Consider the following 16,067-nt stretch of genomic DNA (forward strand, 5'->3'; position numbering starts at 1 on the left):
AACACTAAATTGGCCCTAGTGTGTGAATGTGAGTGTGAATGTTGTCTGTCTATCTGTGTTGGCCCTGCGATGAGGTGGCGAGTTGTCCAGGGTGTACCCCGCCTTCCGCCCAATTGTAGCTAAGATAGGCGTCAGCGCCCCCCGCGACCCCACAAGGGAATAAGCGGTAGAAAATGGATGGATGGATGGATGGCTAGGAGACACCGAGAGTAACAAGCATGGGTTAGAAATAACAGAATAATAATAATAATAATTATAAATGAATAAATACAAATATATACTTTTTATTTTTATTTTTAATTTTTTTGTTTATTTATTTTTAACTTGGGATTTCCCGTGGGCCGGATTTTGGACGGTGTCGGGCCGTAGTTTGGGGACCCCTGCTTGACACCATTTCAGTGCTTTGTGCACTTTTCTCCGGCTCGACTGTGTCTCGGCCATGGTTTCCCTCCCACTCCTCCCCAGTGTGACAGTTCAAAGTCTGGCAGCAACAGCCCATCGGCCCAGAAATGCACCTTACAATTTAAACCAGACAGCCAATCCCAGGCCTCCTCAGCCATAACAGTCACTTGCAACATTTGCACAACAAAGGAAGCACTGGCTGATTCATCAACCCTCACTCCCCCCCTCGCTCCTCCTTTCCCTCGCACTGGTGACTCCTCCTCTCGCCTTTTGTGTTGGCCGCCAAAAATCCCCCCTTTACCCACTCTGTAAAAGGAGAGAGAGAACCCCCTCCCCTAATCTCCTTGTGCGCCCATTGGGATTGACTGATGCTGTGCACCCTCACGGGACACATCACACTCTGGCTCCCATTTTCTAAGTAAAGCACTGTTTGGTGTCATTTCTGCCGGCTGGTGGTAGTCACATATTTGTTATTAGTGATTCATGATGTCAAACACATGACTATACCGCTACTTAAGTTGTTGTGTGCGTTATACAACATAAGGGACATTTCCTTCTCGTTTTACAGCACTTAAAGGCCTACTGAAACCCACTACTACCTACCACGCAGTCTGATAGTTTATATATCAATGATGAAATATTAACATTGCAACACATGCCAATACGGCCTTTTTGGTTGACTAAATTACAATTTTAAATTTCCCGGGAGTTTGGTCTGGAAAACTTTGTGTAATGATGACGTGTACGCAAGACGTCACAGGTTTTAAGGAAATATGAGCACTGCACACACACACAGCTAAAAGTCGTCTGCTTTAATGGCATAATTACACAGTATTTTGTAGATCTGTGTTGCTGAATCTTTTGCAATTTGTTCAATTAATATTGGAGAAGTCACAGTAGAAAGATGGAGTTGGGAAGCTTTAGCCTTTAGCCACACAAACACACGGTGATTCCTTGGTTAAAATTCCTGGAGGTGAAAATTTACGATGGATCTGAGCGCGGTCAAGAGAACATGGATCCCGACCACATGTCAACCAGCAGGTTTCGGTGAGAAATTTGTGGTTAAAAAGTCAGTTCTTACCGGAGAAAAGCTGAGATTGTGCCATTCATAGCTGCCGTCGACTCCCCTGAGACACTGCGCGTCAAGACACCCGTGCAGACACCCTTCCGACTATCAGGTACTATTTAATTCACCAAAACACTAGCAACACAATAGAAAGATAAGGGATTTCCCAGAATTATCTTAGTAAATGTCCCTAAAAACATCGGAATCTGTCCTAAGGCAATCACGTTGTTTTTTTTTTAAACCTATTTTTTTTAATCTTTTTTTTTTCTAGTCCGTCGCTATCAATAGCCTCAAACACAAATCTTTCATTCTCGCTCAAATTAATGGGGAAATTGTCGTTTTCTCGGTCCGAATAGCACTTTTTGTTGGAGGCTCCCATTAAAAACAATGTGAATATGTGAGGAGCCATCACACGTGTGACGTTATCGTCTGCGACTTCCGGTAGAGGCAGGGCTTTTCTCTTAACACCGAAAGTTGCGAGCTTTATCGTGGATAACAGCCAGGTGTAGAAGCAGCGGTGTGACAGTCTTCATCGTAAGCACCTCAAACGATTTATATTTATTATTTATGTTAAGACTAAGGTTAAAGTTTTCGTTGTATATTAGTGCGACCCCCCCACCCCTTTTAAGGGGACGGGCAATATGTGCATGTGTAAAGTTAGGAGGACATGCCTCATTTAGCGCAAAAAAGTAATCTGGTTTAAGCCAGGTTTCGCTGAGACCGATGACGTTAAGATTGTTGTCTCTGATGATATCATTAACTAACAACGTTTTGGGAGACAATGATCTTATGTTTAAAAAACCTATATTATAGGTAGTGGGGCTGTTTCAGGGAATTTTTGATCAAATTATCCGTAGTAGCAATATTAATAACGTTGTGTTTATTATGCCCTGTGCATTTAGTATAATTACGACCATATCTAGGAATTGATACGACGGGAATTTTCTGATTGTTTGTTGCTTTGATAAACTGAACGCATCATAGTTTGCCACCTCAGTAGAACACATGTCCACCTCTGAAACAATCAAAGCAGAAAAAACTTGTTCTAATTTAACTGCCTCCTTACCCAGACCAGTAGTCTCGCATCTTCCATTTAAATCCGGCTTCAGGATGGAGGTAAGTGGTGTTCTGCGGGGATTAGCCTTTAGCTTTGTTTTTAGCACCGCTCGGCATCCGCGTTACTATACTCCGCTGCTTCACAGGCCGCTGGATGTAGCCGGCGTAGTCCCATGCTAGCTAGCAGGTCTAGCAAGCATGCGTCTATCAGTCCAAAACGGCCCGATCTGTCCACATCCAGAAGTGTCTGGCGGTCGTAAGTGATCACGGAGTGACCACGATGTGAGCCAGCCATGAAGTTTGCAGAATTGTCCGGTATTTCTGCCAAATGTTCCATCTTTAGCAAGAGGTCTGAAACTTAATGAAAGGAAAGTGTTGTTGTTATTGTTTTTTTGATAACCAGCAAGCACAGTACAGTTAGTAGAACAACTGTGTTTTTATTACTGTGTATTTGAAAGGTGCCGTCTGAAATTCAACTATTTATTTTATTTACATATATAATAAAATAAATATATATAGCTAGAATTCATTGAAAGTCAAGTATTTCATATATATATATATATATTTTATATGTATATATATATATATATATATATATACATATATATATATATATGTATATATATATATATATATATATATATATATATGAAATACTCGAGTTGGTGAATTATACTCGTCCCCTCTTAACCATGCCCCCCCGCCCAAACCACGCCCCCAACAGCGCCTCCCCCTCACCCCCGACCACGCCTCCACACCCCACCTCCTGAAATCGGGGGTCTCAAGGTTGGCAAGTATGCCTGTAAACTGTTTTGTTAAGGTGTTGTGTTTGTTATACCAAATAATACATTGCAAAAATCAGTTTGAATCGAGAATTGATTATGAATCAAATCCTCACCCCAAGAATCGAATGGCGAGGTGCCCATAGATTCACACCAATAAAAATTGAATATTTGTTGCATGAGCAGATAATATCAAATTTGAAAACATGTGGAATGTCCTGTATTACATACAAGGAAACAATTAAAACATTTAGTAAGAAAGATGATCTATGCACATTATTCCCAGGATTTCATGGGCCACATTAAATGACGTGTCAGGCCCCCGGGCCTTGAGTTTGACACATGTGCTCTAATGCTTCTCTTAGGGTTCTCTAAGGCCATGTCTACACTAAGCCGGAAAACCCTATAAGTGGTCGACAACCCAAAATGTTGAAAGAGCCATTTTGGACCAAAAATAGAAAAAGTCAAAGCCATATTACATACAGATAGTGTGTCATGAGATATACATTGAATTAAGAGGACTTAAAAGAAACTAAATAAGCTCAAATATGCCTACAAATGAGGCATAATGATGCAATATGTACATACAGCTAACCTAAATAGCATGTTAGCATCGATTAGCTTGCGGTCATGCAGTGACCAAATATGTCTGATTAGCACTCCACAGAACTCAATAACATCAACAAAACTCACCTTTGTGCATACATGCACAACATTAAATGTTTGATGGACAAAATGAGACATTAAAAGAAGTGGCATAAAACACGTCTTAGACAGTCAGAGAAAGTTATACATGTAAACAAACTGCGGTGAGTTCAAGGTCCGCCAAAATTAGTAGGACAAAACGGCGCTTGCCAAATACTCGAATCAGTGAAGCATGTTTAATATAAACAGTGTGCTTTATAACAGTTAGAGAGGTTTGTGTCATGTTTGTCCTCCTACAGAAAACATATTAAAACAAAAAATATGTTTTTCATCCCCTCATCTTTTTCCATTTTTCATATATTTTTGAAAAGCTCCAGAGAGCCACTAAGGTGGCACCAAAGAGACACATGCGGCTCCAGAGCCGCGGGTTGCCGACCCCCGCCTTAAACGAATAATTATTTAGCCTAAACCCCATTTCAGCCACACTAAACTATCGTTTAAGGTCCTCCTCGGACAGATTTTTACATGGGTAAGCGCGCCATTTATTTGTTGAATCTCCTGCTCTTAGCTTTGTAGCTAAGAGCACTTATTGTTTACAAACTGAGTTCGGAGAAGAAGTGACGTCAGAAAGAACGCGCCACAGCCACCCTTATGATAAAACCACTGGAAATATAAAGGCGAGTCATCCAGACATGCCCGTGTTTCTCCTTCTTTTAAATGTACAGACCATACATCGATCCATTTTCTACCGCTTGTCCCTTTTGTGCTCGCAGGGAGTGCTGGAGCCTATCTCAACTGCATTCAGGCGGAAGGTGTCGTACACCCTGGACAAGTCGCCACCTCATCACAGGGCCAACACAGATAGACAGACAACATTCACACTCGCATTCACACACTAGGGCCAATTTAGTGTTGCCAATCAACCTATCCCCAGGTGCATGTTTTTGGCGGTGGGAGGAAGCCAGAGTACAGAGGGAACCTACGCAGTCACGGGGAGAACATGCAAACTCATCACAGAAAGATCCCGAGCCCGGGCTTGAACCCAGGACTACTCAGGACCTTTGTATTGTGAAGCACATGCACTAACCCCTCTTCCACCGTGCTGCCCAATGTACAGACACTTGTGGAAATTACACATGTATACCTTAAGAGAGAGCAATTGCAGCTATTTGGGATACAACACTTCTCAGACGGAGAGAGAACTTTCCAACGTCCGGGTCAGCTGTGATTCTACATACCGAAAAACTTTGCCCATTTGTCGAAGGACAGTCAACGACAATGCGAGCTCCCATGGATGTGATAAAAAGGCAACGCGTGCTTTGTATTACCTGGTCGTCGAGGGAAGACTAATTATGGAAAACAGCGAATGCTTTTGAACTGGCAAAGCAGACCGTATCAGTTATTGTCCGCCATGTATGTCGCGGACTCAACGTCTAGGTCCTGAGTATATAAAGTCCCCAAAAAGGAATGGACATTGAAGGTGAAGGCAAAAGAGTGAGGAGTGTCCTGACCGGATATCTAGATCCCTAGTTTGATTGATTTAAAATGTTCTTTATCACATTGTTTACGTGTCTAATAAAGATTTGATTAATTTATGATGTCTCAGGTGTGATTCACTACAATAGGGCCCCACTGCACACTGGATACCAATTAATTGAAATACCACATCACTGGATATTGTTCAGATAAGTTAAATTTAAGAACTTGCACACAAAGCAACACTGCATTTTCCGTGCATGCGTACTACACTGCAAAAAGTCAGTGTTCAAAAACAAGAAAAACAAATACAAAAATGAGGGGTATTTTACCCTGAATTAAGCAAAATTATCTGCCAATAGAACAAGAAAGTCTGGCTTGTCAAGACTTTCCAAAACAAGTAAAATTAACTAACCTCAGTGAACCCAAAAATGCCTTAAAATAAGTATATTCTCACTAATAACTGTACCACTATACGAGTACGTATTTTCTATTGTTCCATTGAAAATAAAACAGCAAAGTGCATTTGGCTGTCATCTGTTTTAATATGAGACACAATTGTGGTAAAGTCATGATTTTTTTTTCACATGCTTGAAATAAGAAAGTATTACTTTAAAAAATTAGTTTTATACTTATTGTTGATGACACAGCTTTGCAACAATTGATACTCTAGTTTCAAGCATGTTTTACTCAACACGGGTCATCAAATCTCAGCAAAAGGTGTAATATCTTAACCCTTAAAAGAAGTAAAACACTCGAACATAAAATCTTATGTAAGGCCGCGCAAGTCCCGGGATGCCCAAAATGTCCATATCACACCCAGCCGAGTCCCACGGGGAGAGTGGATAAAAGTTGAAAAAGTCGGCAAAAGTCCCAAAAATGTTCTAAATACCTACCCAGGTTCGAGTACCACAAGTTCCGCCGCCGGCCGAAATGGCCAAGATGCGCACAGCAAAGTTCCACGTGAAGGCGGGGAGAAAAGTGAGAAAAGTCGGTAAAATGTTCAAAAATCCCACCCGGTTTCGAGTGCCACAAGTGTTAAGACTTGTGGCACTCGAAACCGGGTGGGACTCGAACCTGGGTAGGTGTTTTGAAAATTTCTGGGACTTTTGCCGACTTTTATCCTCCCACCCCGTGGGACTCGACTGGGTGTGTTATGGACATTTTGGGCATACCGGGACTTGCACGGCCAGTGGCGCGACTTGTGGGACTCGAACCTGGGTAGGTATTTTGAACATTTTTGGGGACTTTTGCCGACTTTTCTCACTTTTCTCCCCCACTTCGCGTGGGACTTTGCTAGAGGCATTTTGGACATTTTGTTCGGCCAGCAGCCAGACTCGTGGGACTGGAACCCGGGGAGGTATTTTGGACACAAATGGGACTTTTGAACATTTTGGCCGCCTTTTCCCCTCTTCTACACCGCCTTCCTGTGCACCATTGCTGGGTGTGTTTTGGACATTTGGAGAAAAATAGTTTCAAGCATGTTTTACTTAAAAATGTCGGAAACAAGCTGTAATATCTTACTGAGATAATTTAGGACCAAAACCCTTAAAACAAGTAAAACACTAAGATAAAATCTGCTTAGTGAGAAGAATTATCTTATCAGACAAAAATAAGCAAATATCACCCTTATTTGAGATATTTAATCTTACTTAGATTTCAGTTTTTGCAGTGTATAGGTCGTGCTGACGGAGGGGTGGAGGGGGTCTTAAACGACCATTGTGTGTGTGTGGACAAGGATAAGGTTAAGTGGGATATACCCTTGACAACCTTATTAGTGTAAACAGGGCCGAATTGCTTACACAGGTTCCCATGGGTGTTCAGTCAGGCCAATATATAGTTTTGCCCAAGAGGGCTTTGTATTCCACATTTAGTGCAGGTTCTATAGCAGGGGTAGGGAACCTATGGCTCTAGAGCCAGATGTGGCTCTTTTGATGACTGCATCTGGCTCTCAGATAAATCTTAGCTGACAATGCTTAACGCGATAATTATGAATAATTTCGCTGGTAATCACAGTGCTAAAAATAACGTGCAAAATATAAAACATTCTCCTGCATTTAAATCCATCTATCAGTTTTCTACCGCACCTGTTCAAGAAGTCGCATTAATGGTAAGAAGTATTTTATGTCACAATGGGGGGGGTCGCAACTTGTTGCAGGGTCGTTCTCCCAGGAAGGCAGACGGACTACTCGGGACATGGCATTTAGGTAAAAACATGATTTAATTTACACTAAAAAAAGATACAAACAAAAATCGCTCACAGTGGAGGCACAACTTGGGCTAATGAACAAAGCTAACGCATAAACAGACTATGAACATAAATCAAACAAATCTTCCTTGGCATGGCATGAAGCACAAAACTATGGCAAGGCATGAAACAAGTCAGCACAGAGCAAGAAAAGATCACATTGACGCCAGGGCGACTGACTGGCAAAGACAAGCTTAAATACTGCCTCTGATTAGTGCTCGGGAAGCAGGTGAGCGGGCATTTTGTCCACCAGAGACAGGTGGACAAAATGAGTAACCAAGGAAACAAGACAAGGGAGTGGAAAAAACAGGAACTTAAAGAGTCCAAAGGACAAACAGCACATGGCCAAACAAAAACATGATCAACAGACATGACATTTGATTTATTATTGGTTAGCTTCAGAATAAATAAATGATAAATGGGTTGTACTTGTAAAGCGCTTTTCTACCTTCAAGGTACTCAAAGCGCTTTGACACTACTTCCACATTCACCCATTCACACACACATTCACACACTGATGGAGGGAGCTGCCATGCAAGGCGCCAACCAGCACCCATCAGGAGCAAGGGTGAAGTGTCTTGCTCAGGACACAACGGACGTGACGAGGTTGGTACTAGGTGGGATTTGAACCAGGGACCCTCGGGTTGCGCACGGCCACTCTCCCCACTGCGCCACGCGCAATGTTATTAAAAAGAATAAGAGACTTATTATACTCTAAAAATGTTGGTCTTACTTAAAAATGCACACATTTAGTTGTATTCAGTGTTAAATATGATATGGCTCTCACGGAAATACATTTTAAAATATTTGGCTTTCATGGCTCTCTCAGCCAAAAAAGGTTCCCGACCCCTGTTCTATAGCAACAGTGGACCCCACCTCCTTCTCAGCCCTCATTAAGAACAGACCCCTCCTCCCTCTGAGTGCCCCATATGCGTAGTGGCGGATTAGTGTCAGGGTTCAAATAAACATACTCTGGTGTAAAAAGCTCACAATCAAGCAGAAGACACCATATGTGTTTTATAATGGAAATGAATTGACATAATCAGTAACAAATGACATGAAAAAGTTGTGTCATTGTTGCAGCACCTGGAAACTCAGTTCTTCCCAAAGAGCCTCCGCAGCAGTCTAATGAATGCATTGTCCCCCATTGCCTTCCAGGCCCTCTCCCATTGGTTCTCTTCCTTCCACAGACCGTGCCCCTTCTTCTCAGCTTTCACCTCTGCCCTGTGAAGCCGCTTGTGCAGACGCCAATAAAGGCGAGAGTCCGGTGAGAGTCCGGGAATGGGCGCCCGGCGGGCCAGGCCGAGTCTGAGCGCCTCCTCGTTCACGGAGCGGCGCCATGCTGACCCCTGTTGGACAAAGGAGGTTGGTTCAGTCATTGCGATGAATAGTATTTCAGCTGTTTGCCGAGGCTTCACCTTGCTTTGAGCCACAAAACAATGCAGGATGTCGTCGTGGCGGCTGATGAGTTTCAGCCAGACGGTTTGAGCTGGAGGGAGACTTTTCTCCAGCCATAATGTTCCGTCCGCTGTCAGGTCCACACCTGCAAGATTCACAAGCAAGGGCGCCGTGCGCACACCTGACCGGGCATATGAAAACAACAACAGACACGACTGTGAATACCTGACACCAAACTGTATAATTTGTACCCTGCATTCCTTCCAAGTGTAGCTGAGATATAGGCCCCAGACACCCGATGACCATACTTGCCAGCTTTGAGACCTCCGAATTCGGGAGAGGGAGGTATTGAGTGTTTGGGGGGTAGTGGGGGGTGTATATATTTTCAAGTATTTCTTATATATATATAGGGACAAGTGGTTACCATATGAGTTGGGAAATTGTGTTAGATGTAAATATAAACGGAATACTATCATTTGCATATAATTTTTAACCCATATTCAGTTGAATATGCTACAAAGAAAACATATTTGATGTTCAAACTGATACATTTTTTTATTTTTGCAAATACTCATTAACTTCAGAATTTGATGCCTCCAACGCGTGACAAAGAAGTTGGGAAAGGTGGCAATAAATACTGATAAAGATGAGGAATGCTCATCAAACACTTATTTGGAACATCCCACAGGTGTGCAGGCTAATTGGGAACAGGTGGGTGCCATGATTGGGTATAAAAACAGCTTCCCAAAAAATGCTCAGTCTTTCACAAGAAAGGATGGGGCGAGATACACCCCTTTGTCCGCAACTGCGTGAGCAAATAGTCAAACAGTCCAAGAATAAAGTTTCTCAAAATGCAATTGCAAGAAATGTTGGGATTTCAACGTCTACGGTCCACAATATCATCAAAAGGTTCAGAGAATCTGGAGAAATCACTCCACGTAAGCGACATGAACGGAAACAAACATTGAATGACCGTGACTTTCAATCACTGTATCAAAAACCAACATCACTCTCTAAAGGATATCATCACATGGGCTCAGGAACACTTCAGAAAACCACTGTCACTAAATACAGTTCGTCGCTACATCTATAAGTGCAAGTTAAAGCTCTACTATGCAAAGCGAAAGCCATTTATCAACAACATCACGAAACGCCGCCGGCTTCTCTGGGCCCGACATCATCTAAGATGGACTGATGCAAAGTGGAGAAGTGTTCTGTGATCAGAAGAGTCCAGATTTCAAATTTTTGGGGGAAATATTCGACATCGTGTCATTCAGACCAAAGGGGAAGCGAACCATTCAGACCATTATCGACGCAAAGCCAGCATCTGTGATGGTATGGGGGTGCATTAGTGCCCAAGGCATGGGTAACTTACACAACTGTGAAGGCACCATTAATGCTGAAGGGTACATACAAGTTTTGGAACAACATATGCTGCCATCAAAGCACTGTCTTTTTCATGGACACCCCTGCTTATTTCAGCAAGACAATGCCAAGCCACATTCAGCACGTGTTACAACAGCTGTGGCTTCGTGCAAAAAGAGTTTGGGTACTTTCCTGGCCTGCTTGCAGTCCAGACCTGTCCCCCATCAAAAATGTGTGGCGCATTATGAAGCGTAAAATACGACACCGGACTGTTGAACGACTGAAGCTCCAAATAAAACAAGAATGAGAAAGAATTCCACTTTCAAAGCTTCAACAATTAGTTTCCTCAGTTCCCAAACGTCTATTGAGTGTTGTTTAAAGAAAATGTTATGTAACACAGTGGTGAACATGCCCTTTCCCAACTACTTTGGCACGTGTTGCAGCCATGAAATTCTAAGTTTAATTTTATTAGCAAAAAAAAAAAAAAGTTAATGAATTTGAACATCAAATATCTTGTCTTTGTAGTGCATTCAATTGAATATGGGTTGAAAAGGATTTGCAAATCATTGTATTCCGTTTATATTTACATCTAACACAATTTCCCAACTCATATGGAAACAGGGTTTGTAATAGTCTCCTTCTCAGGTGAGAGAGGACTCTAAAGGCAGTTCCTTTAAGGTAGGCCCCTAATATTGTTGTCTGGGTGGAAATCGGGAGAAATTCGGGACAATTCTTCCCAGGAGATTTTTGGTAGGGGCACTGAAATTCGGGAGTCTCCCGGGAAAATCGGGAGGGTTAGCAAGTATGCCCATGACCCATGGGACAAGCAGTAGAATCTAGATTAATGGTTGGATGAATCTTCTTCTTTTTTTTTTTTTTTTTTTAAATCTATCCACCGCTCTATATACCATATTTTCCGGACGATAGGGCACACCGGATTATAAAACGCACTGCTGATGAGCGGGTCTATTCAGGTCTATTTTCATACAAAAGGCGCAACGGATTATAAGGCAAATTAAAGGAGTCATATTATAATTTATTTCTAAATGTAAAACACTTCCTTGTGGTCTACATAACATGTAATGTTGTTCTTTGGTCAAAATGTTGCATGGATTAAGTTTTACAGATCATCTTCAAGTTGCTTTCTGACAGTCGCTTCCGGTTACGCCATTTTGTGGGCCGTCCTATTTACATGGCTCACCTTCAACAGCGTCTTCCCCCCGTCATCTTTGTTGTAGCGGTGTAGCGTGCAAGGACGGGAGTGGAAGAAGTGTCAAAAGATCGAGCTAACTGTTTTAATGTCATTCAGACTTTACTTCAATCAATAACGGAGCAGCATCTTCTCATCTGTGGCTCACTAGTGCAACAACGCCGGAAATGTGTCCCGTGAAAAACCGTCCGACCGGAACTCTCTGATAACTAACGTTTTTGGGGTGAATAATGTAGACTCACTACCCCGGTAGGTTTTAACGCTTTCATGGCAAGTTTACTGATAGATATAACTATGAACTCTCTAATAACTAAAGTTCCTTGGGCGAACAATAGCTTTCCAAAGTCGTACTAAAACATTTTGATAGATTTTTGAGCGCCATGCGTATATATATATTTTTTTTTTCAATGGAACATATATGAATTATATATTTTATATTTATTTATATAGCTCTTTTCTCTAGTGACTCAAAGCGCTTTACATAGTGAAACCCAATATCTAAGTTACATTTTAAACCAGTGTGGGTGGCACTGGGAGCAGGTGGGTAAAGTGTCTTGCCCAAGGACACAACGGCAGTGACTAGGATGGCAGAAGCGGGAATCGAACCTGCAACCCTCAAGTTGCTGGCACGGCCACTCTACCAACCGAGCTATGCCGTCCACCAACATATAAAATGTTGGTGTTGTTTACTTGAGTCATGTTGCAGTCTACACCTATCTCTTATGTGTGACTACCATCTACTGGTCACACTTATCATTACACCATATACCAAATAAAACAGCTTCGAGGTCAGTAAGCACAACCCAAATTATTCCGTACATTAGGCGCCCCGTATTATAAGGCGCATTGTCGAGTTTTGAGAAAATGAAAGGATTTTAAGTGCACCTTATAGTTTGAAAAATACGGGCATCTATCATCTTAACTGTGGTCATTTTAAACTAGGATCAAAGCAAGGTCTATTTTTGAGAGGGTCAAATCAATGTTCCTTTCGTCATTTCTCAAAAAGTCACTACTTTTTCTGAAGAAAAGCAAAGAAGAGCTCATTGATTGAAAAATACTTCAACCCTGTCATTGACATAACGCTCTTACTCAGCAACCGATCAGTATGCACTGATGTCACCACCTTAACTGCCTAAAAGTGGGTTTTCTAACTGACAACTGATATTATCTCAATAGGGATGCAAAGAGTAATCAATTAAAAAATTGCTTCAAATTATATTATGTTGCTTTGATTATATTGTCTAATGCAACTAATAGAAATTTAAAATAAGATCGCAAATACAGTTTGAACTATTTTCCCTATTATACGCATTTAGGCTATAAAGTGTTTTTCATCTAATGAATAATTTAAACAAAGAAACTGATCGGTTACTCGATTACCAAAAATAGTCAATAGCTGTAGTCCTAACTCTGTGTTCTCATAACACATTGTTGCAATCACCATTTTTAACAATGTGTTTATCAATTCTTTAATGCAGGGGTGTCAAACGTACGGCCCGAGGTCCGGCTCAGCCCTGCGAACAGGTTTTATCTGTTATAGTCATGTTCTGTGGTCACGTTTTGTTAAGTCATGTTCTGTTTGGTTTTTAGACTACCAAGTAGTTCACCTGATTAATTTGGACTCATGCACCTGATTTGTTTGGACTCACGCACCTGTCAATAATCATGTCACTATTATTTAAGCTTGTAATTGCCAGGCAGTCGGACTGGCGTCATTGTACTTCGTACTCTACACTCTTTGTTTCATACTTATTTCATGTCATAGTTCATGCGGTCCTGCTCACGTCATCACAAATACATTTTTTTTGCTAAATGCCACAGTTAGTGTCTTTCGTTTTTATGTCCATAGCTCTGCCTTCGTGCTAGTTTTTTTGTTTTATTAGCCAAGTTTGTTCCCCGCCTTGTGCACGACTTTTGTTTGCACTTTTTTCTAAGTAGTTAATTAAACATGTTTTTACCTTGACGCCATGTCCGGTCCACACTCTTGTTTGTTTTGTCACCATGACGACCAAGTAGTTCACCTGATTAATTTGGACTCACGCACCTGATTAATTTGGACTCATGCACCTGATTTGTTTGGACTCACGCACCTGTCAATAATCATGTCACTATTATTTAAGCTTGTAATTGCCAGGCAGTCGGACTGGCGTCATTGTACTTCGTACTCTACACTCTTTGTTTCATACTTATTTCATGTCATAGTTCATGCGGCCCTGCTCACGTCATCACAAATACGTTTTTTTTGCTAAATGCCACAGTTAGTGTCTTTCGTTTTTATGTCCATTTGTCTGCCTTTGTGCTAGTTTTTTTGTTTTATTAGCCAAGTTTGTTCCCCGCCTTGTGCGCGACTTTTGTTTGCACTTTTTTCATGGTAGTTAATTCAACATGTTTTTACCCTATACGCCATGTCCGGTCCACACTCTTGTTTGTTTTGTCACCATGACGACCAAGTAGTTCATCTGATTCATTTGGACTCACGTACTTGATTTGTTTGGACTCACGCACCTGTCAATAATCATGTCACTAATATTTGAGCTTGTAATTGCCAGGCAGTCGGACTGGCGTCATTGTACTTCGTGCTCTACACGCTGTTTCATACTTTTTTCATGTAATAATTCAAGCGGCCCTGCTCACGTCATCACAAGTAAGTTTTTTTTTGTTAAATGCCACAGTTAGTCTTTCGTTTTTATGTCCATAGCTCTGCCTTTGTGCTAGTTTTTTTGTTTTATTAGCCAAGTTTGTTCCCCGCCTTGTGCACGTCCTTTGTTTGCACTTTTTTCATAGTAGTTAATTAAACATGTTTTTACCTTGACGCCATGTCCGGTCCAGTTCCTTTGCATTCCGGTAAAACAAACCACACCATAGTCCACGTTTTGACAGTTATTGAAAATTAACACCAATGAGTTGACTGATGAACACTATCACATAATTTATTCCGAAAGTATAAATAACAACAAATAAAGAGGGTACTATAAACCACAACATGTAAGTATATAAAAAAAAATTATGATTTCTACATTTTCAGAATGTGCATGTTCTATTTTTAAACAAAGAAAACAATCTGAAGTTGTCCTTAATTTTAAATTATTGTGCATGATTTTACCACTCCAGCCCACTTGGGAGTAGATTTTTCCCCATGTGGCCCCTGATCTAAAAAAGCTTGACACCCCTGTACTAATGGAATATATTAGGGTTGCTCAACAAAATCGGATAACATCCAAATCATGTGATTTATTTATTCCAATTGCAAATTGATTTACAATTTTCGAGAATCAATTTAAAATATCCAGCCATCCATTTTCTACCGCTTGTCCCGTTCGAGATAGCAAAATATGCTAGAATCTCAGCTGCATTCGGGCGGTAGGCGAGTTACACCCTGGACAAGTCACCACGTCAGATTTAAAATACATGTATATACTTTTAGTAATCGATTTATGATTTAAAGACAATTATTATTGTTATTTTATTGATAATATTACTGTTGATTTCATACATTTTTGGTTTTCCTTTTTTGTAGTTTTATATTATTTTTAGTATTGGCTTGGAGTTGGAGTGGCCCTATTTTGTTTTATTAGATTAATTAATACAATGTGGTTTTTGTAAATTAAATTTAAAATTGTATTTTATTTTTTTAACATTTTTAGGGCAACACTTGAGTATTTAGGTCATGCGTCAGCAGCCCAGAAGAGCTTTCGGAACTTATAACCTGTTTCAAAACAGTTTTATTTTAATTTATTCACATTTTTAGAGGGTCTTGGGGGATGACCGCTGGTGCGAGCTCAGTATGAAGAAAAAAACGACAGGCAGGAAGGAGAAATGCATTTTCTATTTCAACACAGTCCGTCTCGCCCAAACACTTGCTGTCAAAACTGTAAAGACCAACTGCAAAGTTCCTGTCTTTAAGATAAAAGTCCTGCTCCATCCTCCCTGCGTTAACAAAGTGAGGGTCTCAGAAACCTAACACACACAAGCTCGCGAGCTGCAGAGTTAGACTCCAATGTAATAAAGGGTATAAAAACGAGTAAGGAAGCTGAACAAATAAAAAGTCAAAAACCAAACACTTTCATGTGGTATTGGAAAGATGAAGATTTTTCCCCTCCACACGATCTGTGTGGTCTCAACAAGATGATGACATAACAACTGCAAGCACCTTGCACTGTAGAGATAGTGGACTTGTTTAAGACTTAAAACGCAGGAGTTGATAAAAGACTTCGCTGCTGTGAGATGTTACCTGATGTTGGTGGTGTACAAACTCTTGTGCCAATAAAAATGGTAATTTAAAAAATGCATTTTTTCACATCTCAATTTCCACCAATTACATGTAGTAGCAATAAGAGTATCAGTAAATCCCAGTATCAATAAGAAATTAGGGCTTAGCGATATGGTCTTTTATTAATATCTTGATATCTTTAAGTCACA

At 40.9% G+C, this 16,067-nt stretch overlaps 1 protein-coding gene across 2 annotated transcripts in view; it reads right to left on the bottom strand.

The window, feature by feature from the left end:
* Positions 1–1,209: 1,209 nt before the first annotated feature.
* c18h3orf33 (c18h3orf33 homolog (H. sapiens)) overlaps positions 1,210–16,067 on the bottom strand; it is a 33,807-nt gene continuing 18,949 nt past the window's right edge. Inside the window, exons 4-6 of one of the 2 annotated variants that reach the window (XM_061878029.1) lie at positions 9,094–9,254; positions 8,762–9,024; positions 1,210–2,881 (exon numbers count right to left, since the gene is read on the bottom strand). In XM_061878029.1, the coding sequence (XP_061734013.1) occupies positions 8,770–9,024; positions 9,094–9,254 (416 nt within the window). In that variant the 3' untranslated portion in view covers positions 1,210–2,881; positions 8,762–8,769. Of the gene's footprint in view, positions 2,882–8,677; positions 9,025–9,093; positions 9,255–16,067 lie in introns of those variants that run through there. The other variant, XM_061878028.1, reaches the window with a different exon arrangement.

Source organism: Nerophis ophidion, linkage group LG18, assembly GCF_033978795.1.
Source record: "Nerophis ophidion isolate RoL-2023_Sa linkage group LG18, RoL_Noph_v1.0, whole genome shotgun sequence".
Classification (NCBI taxonomy): domain Eukaryota; kingdom Metazoa; phylum Chordata; class Actinopteri; order Syngnathiformes; family Syngnathidae; genus Nerophis; species Nerophis ophidion.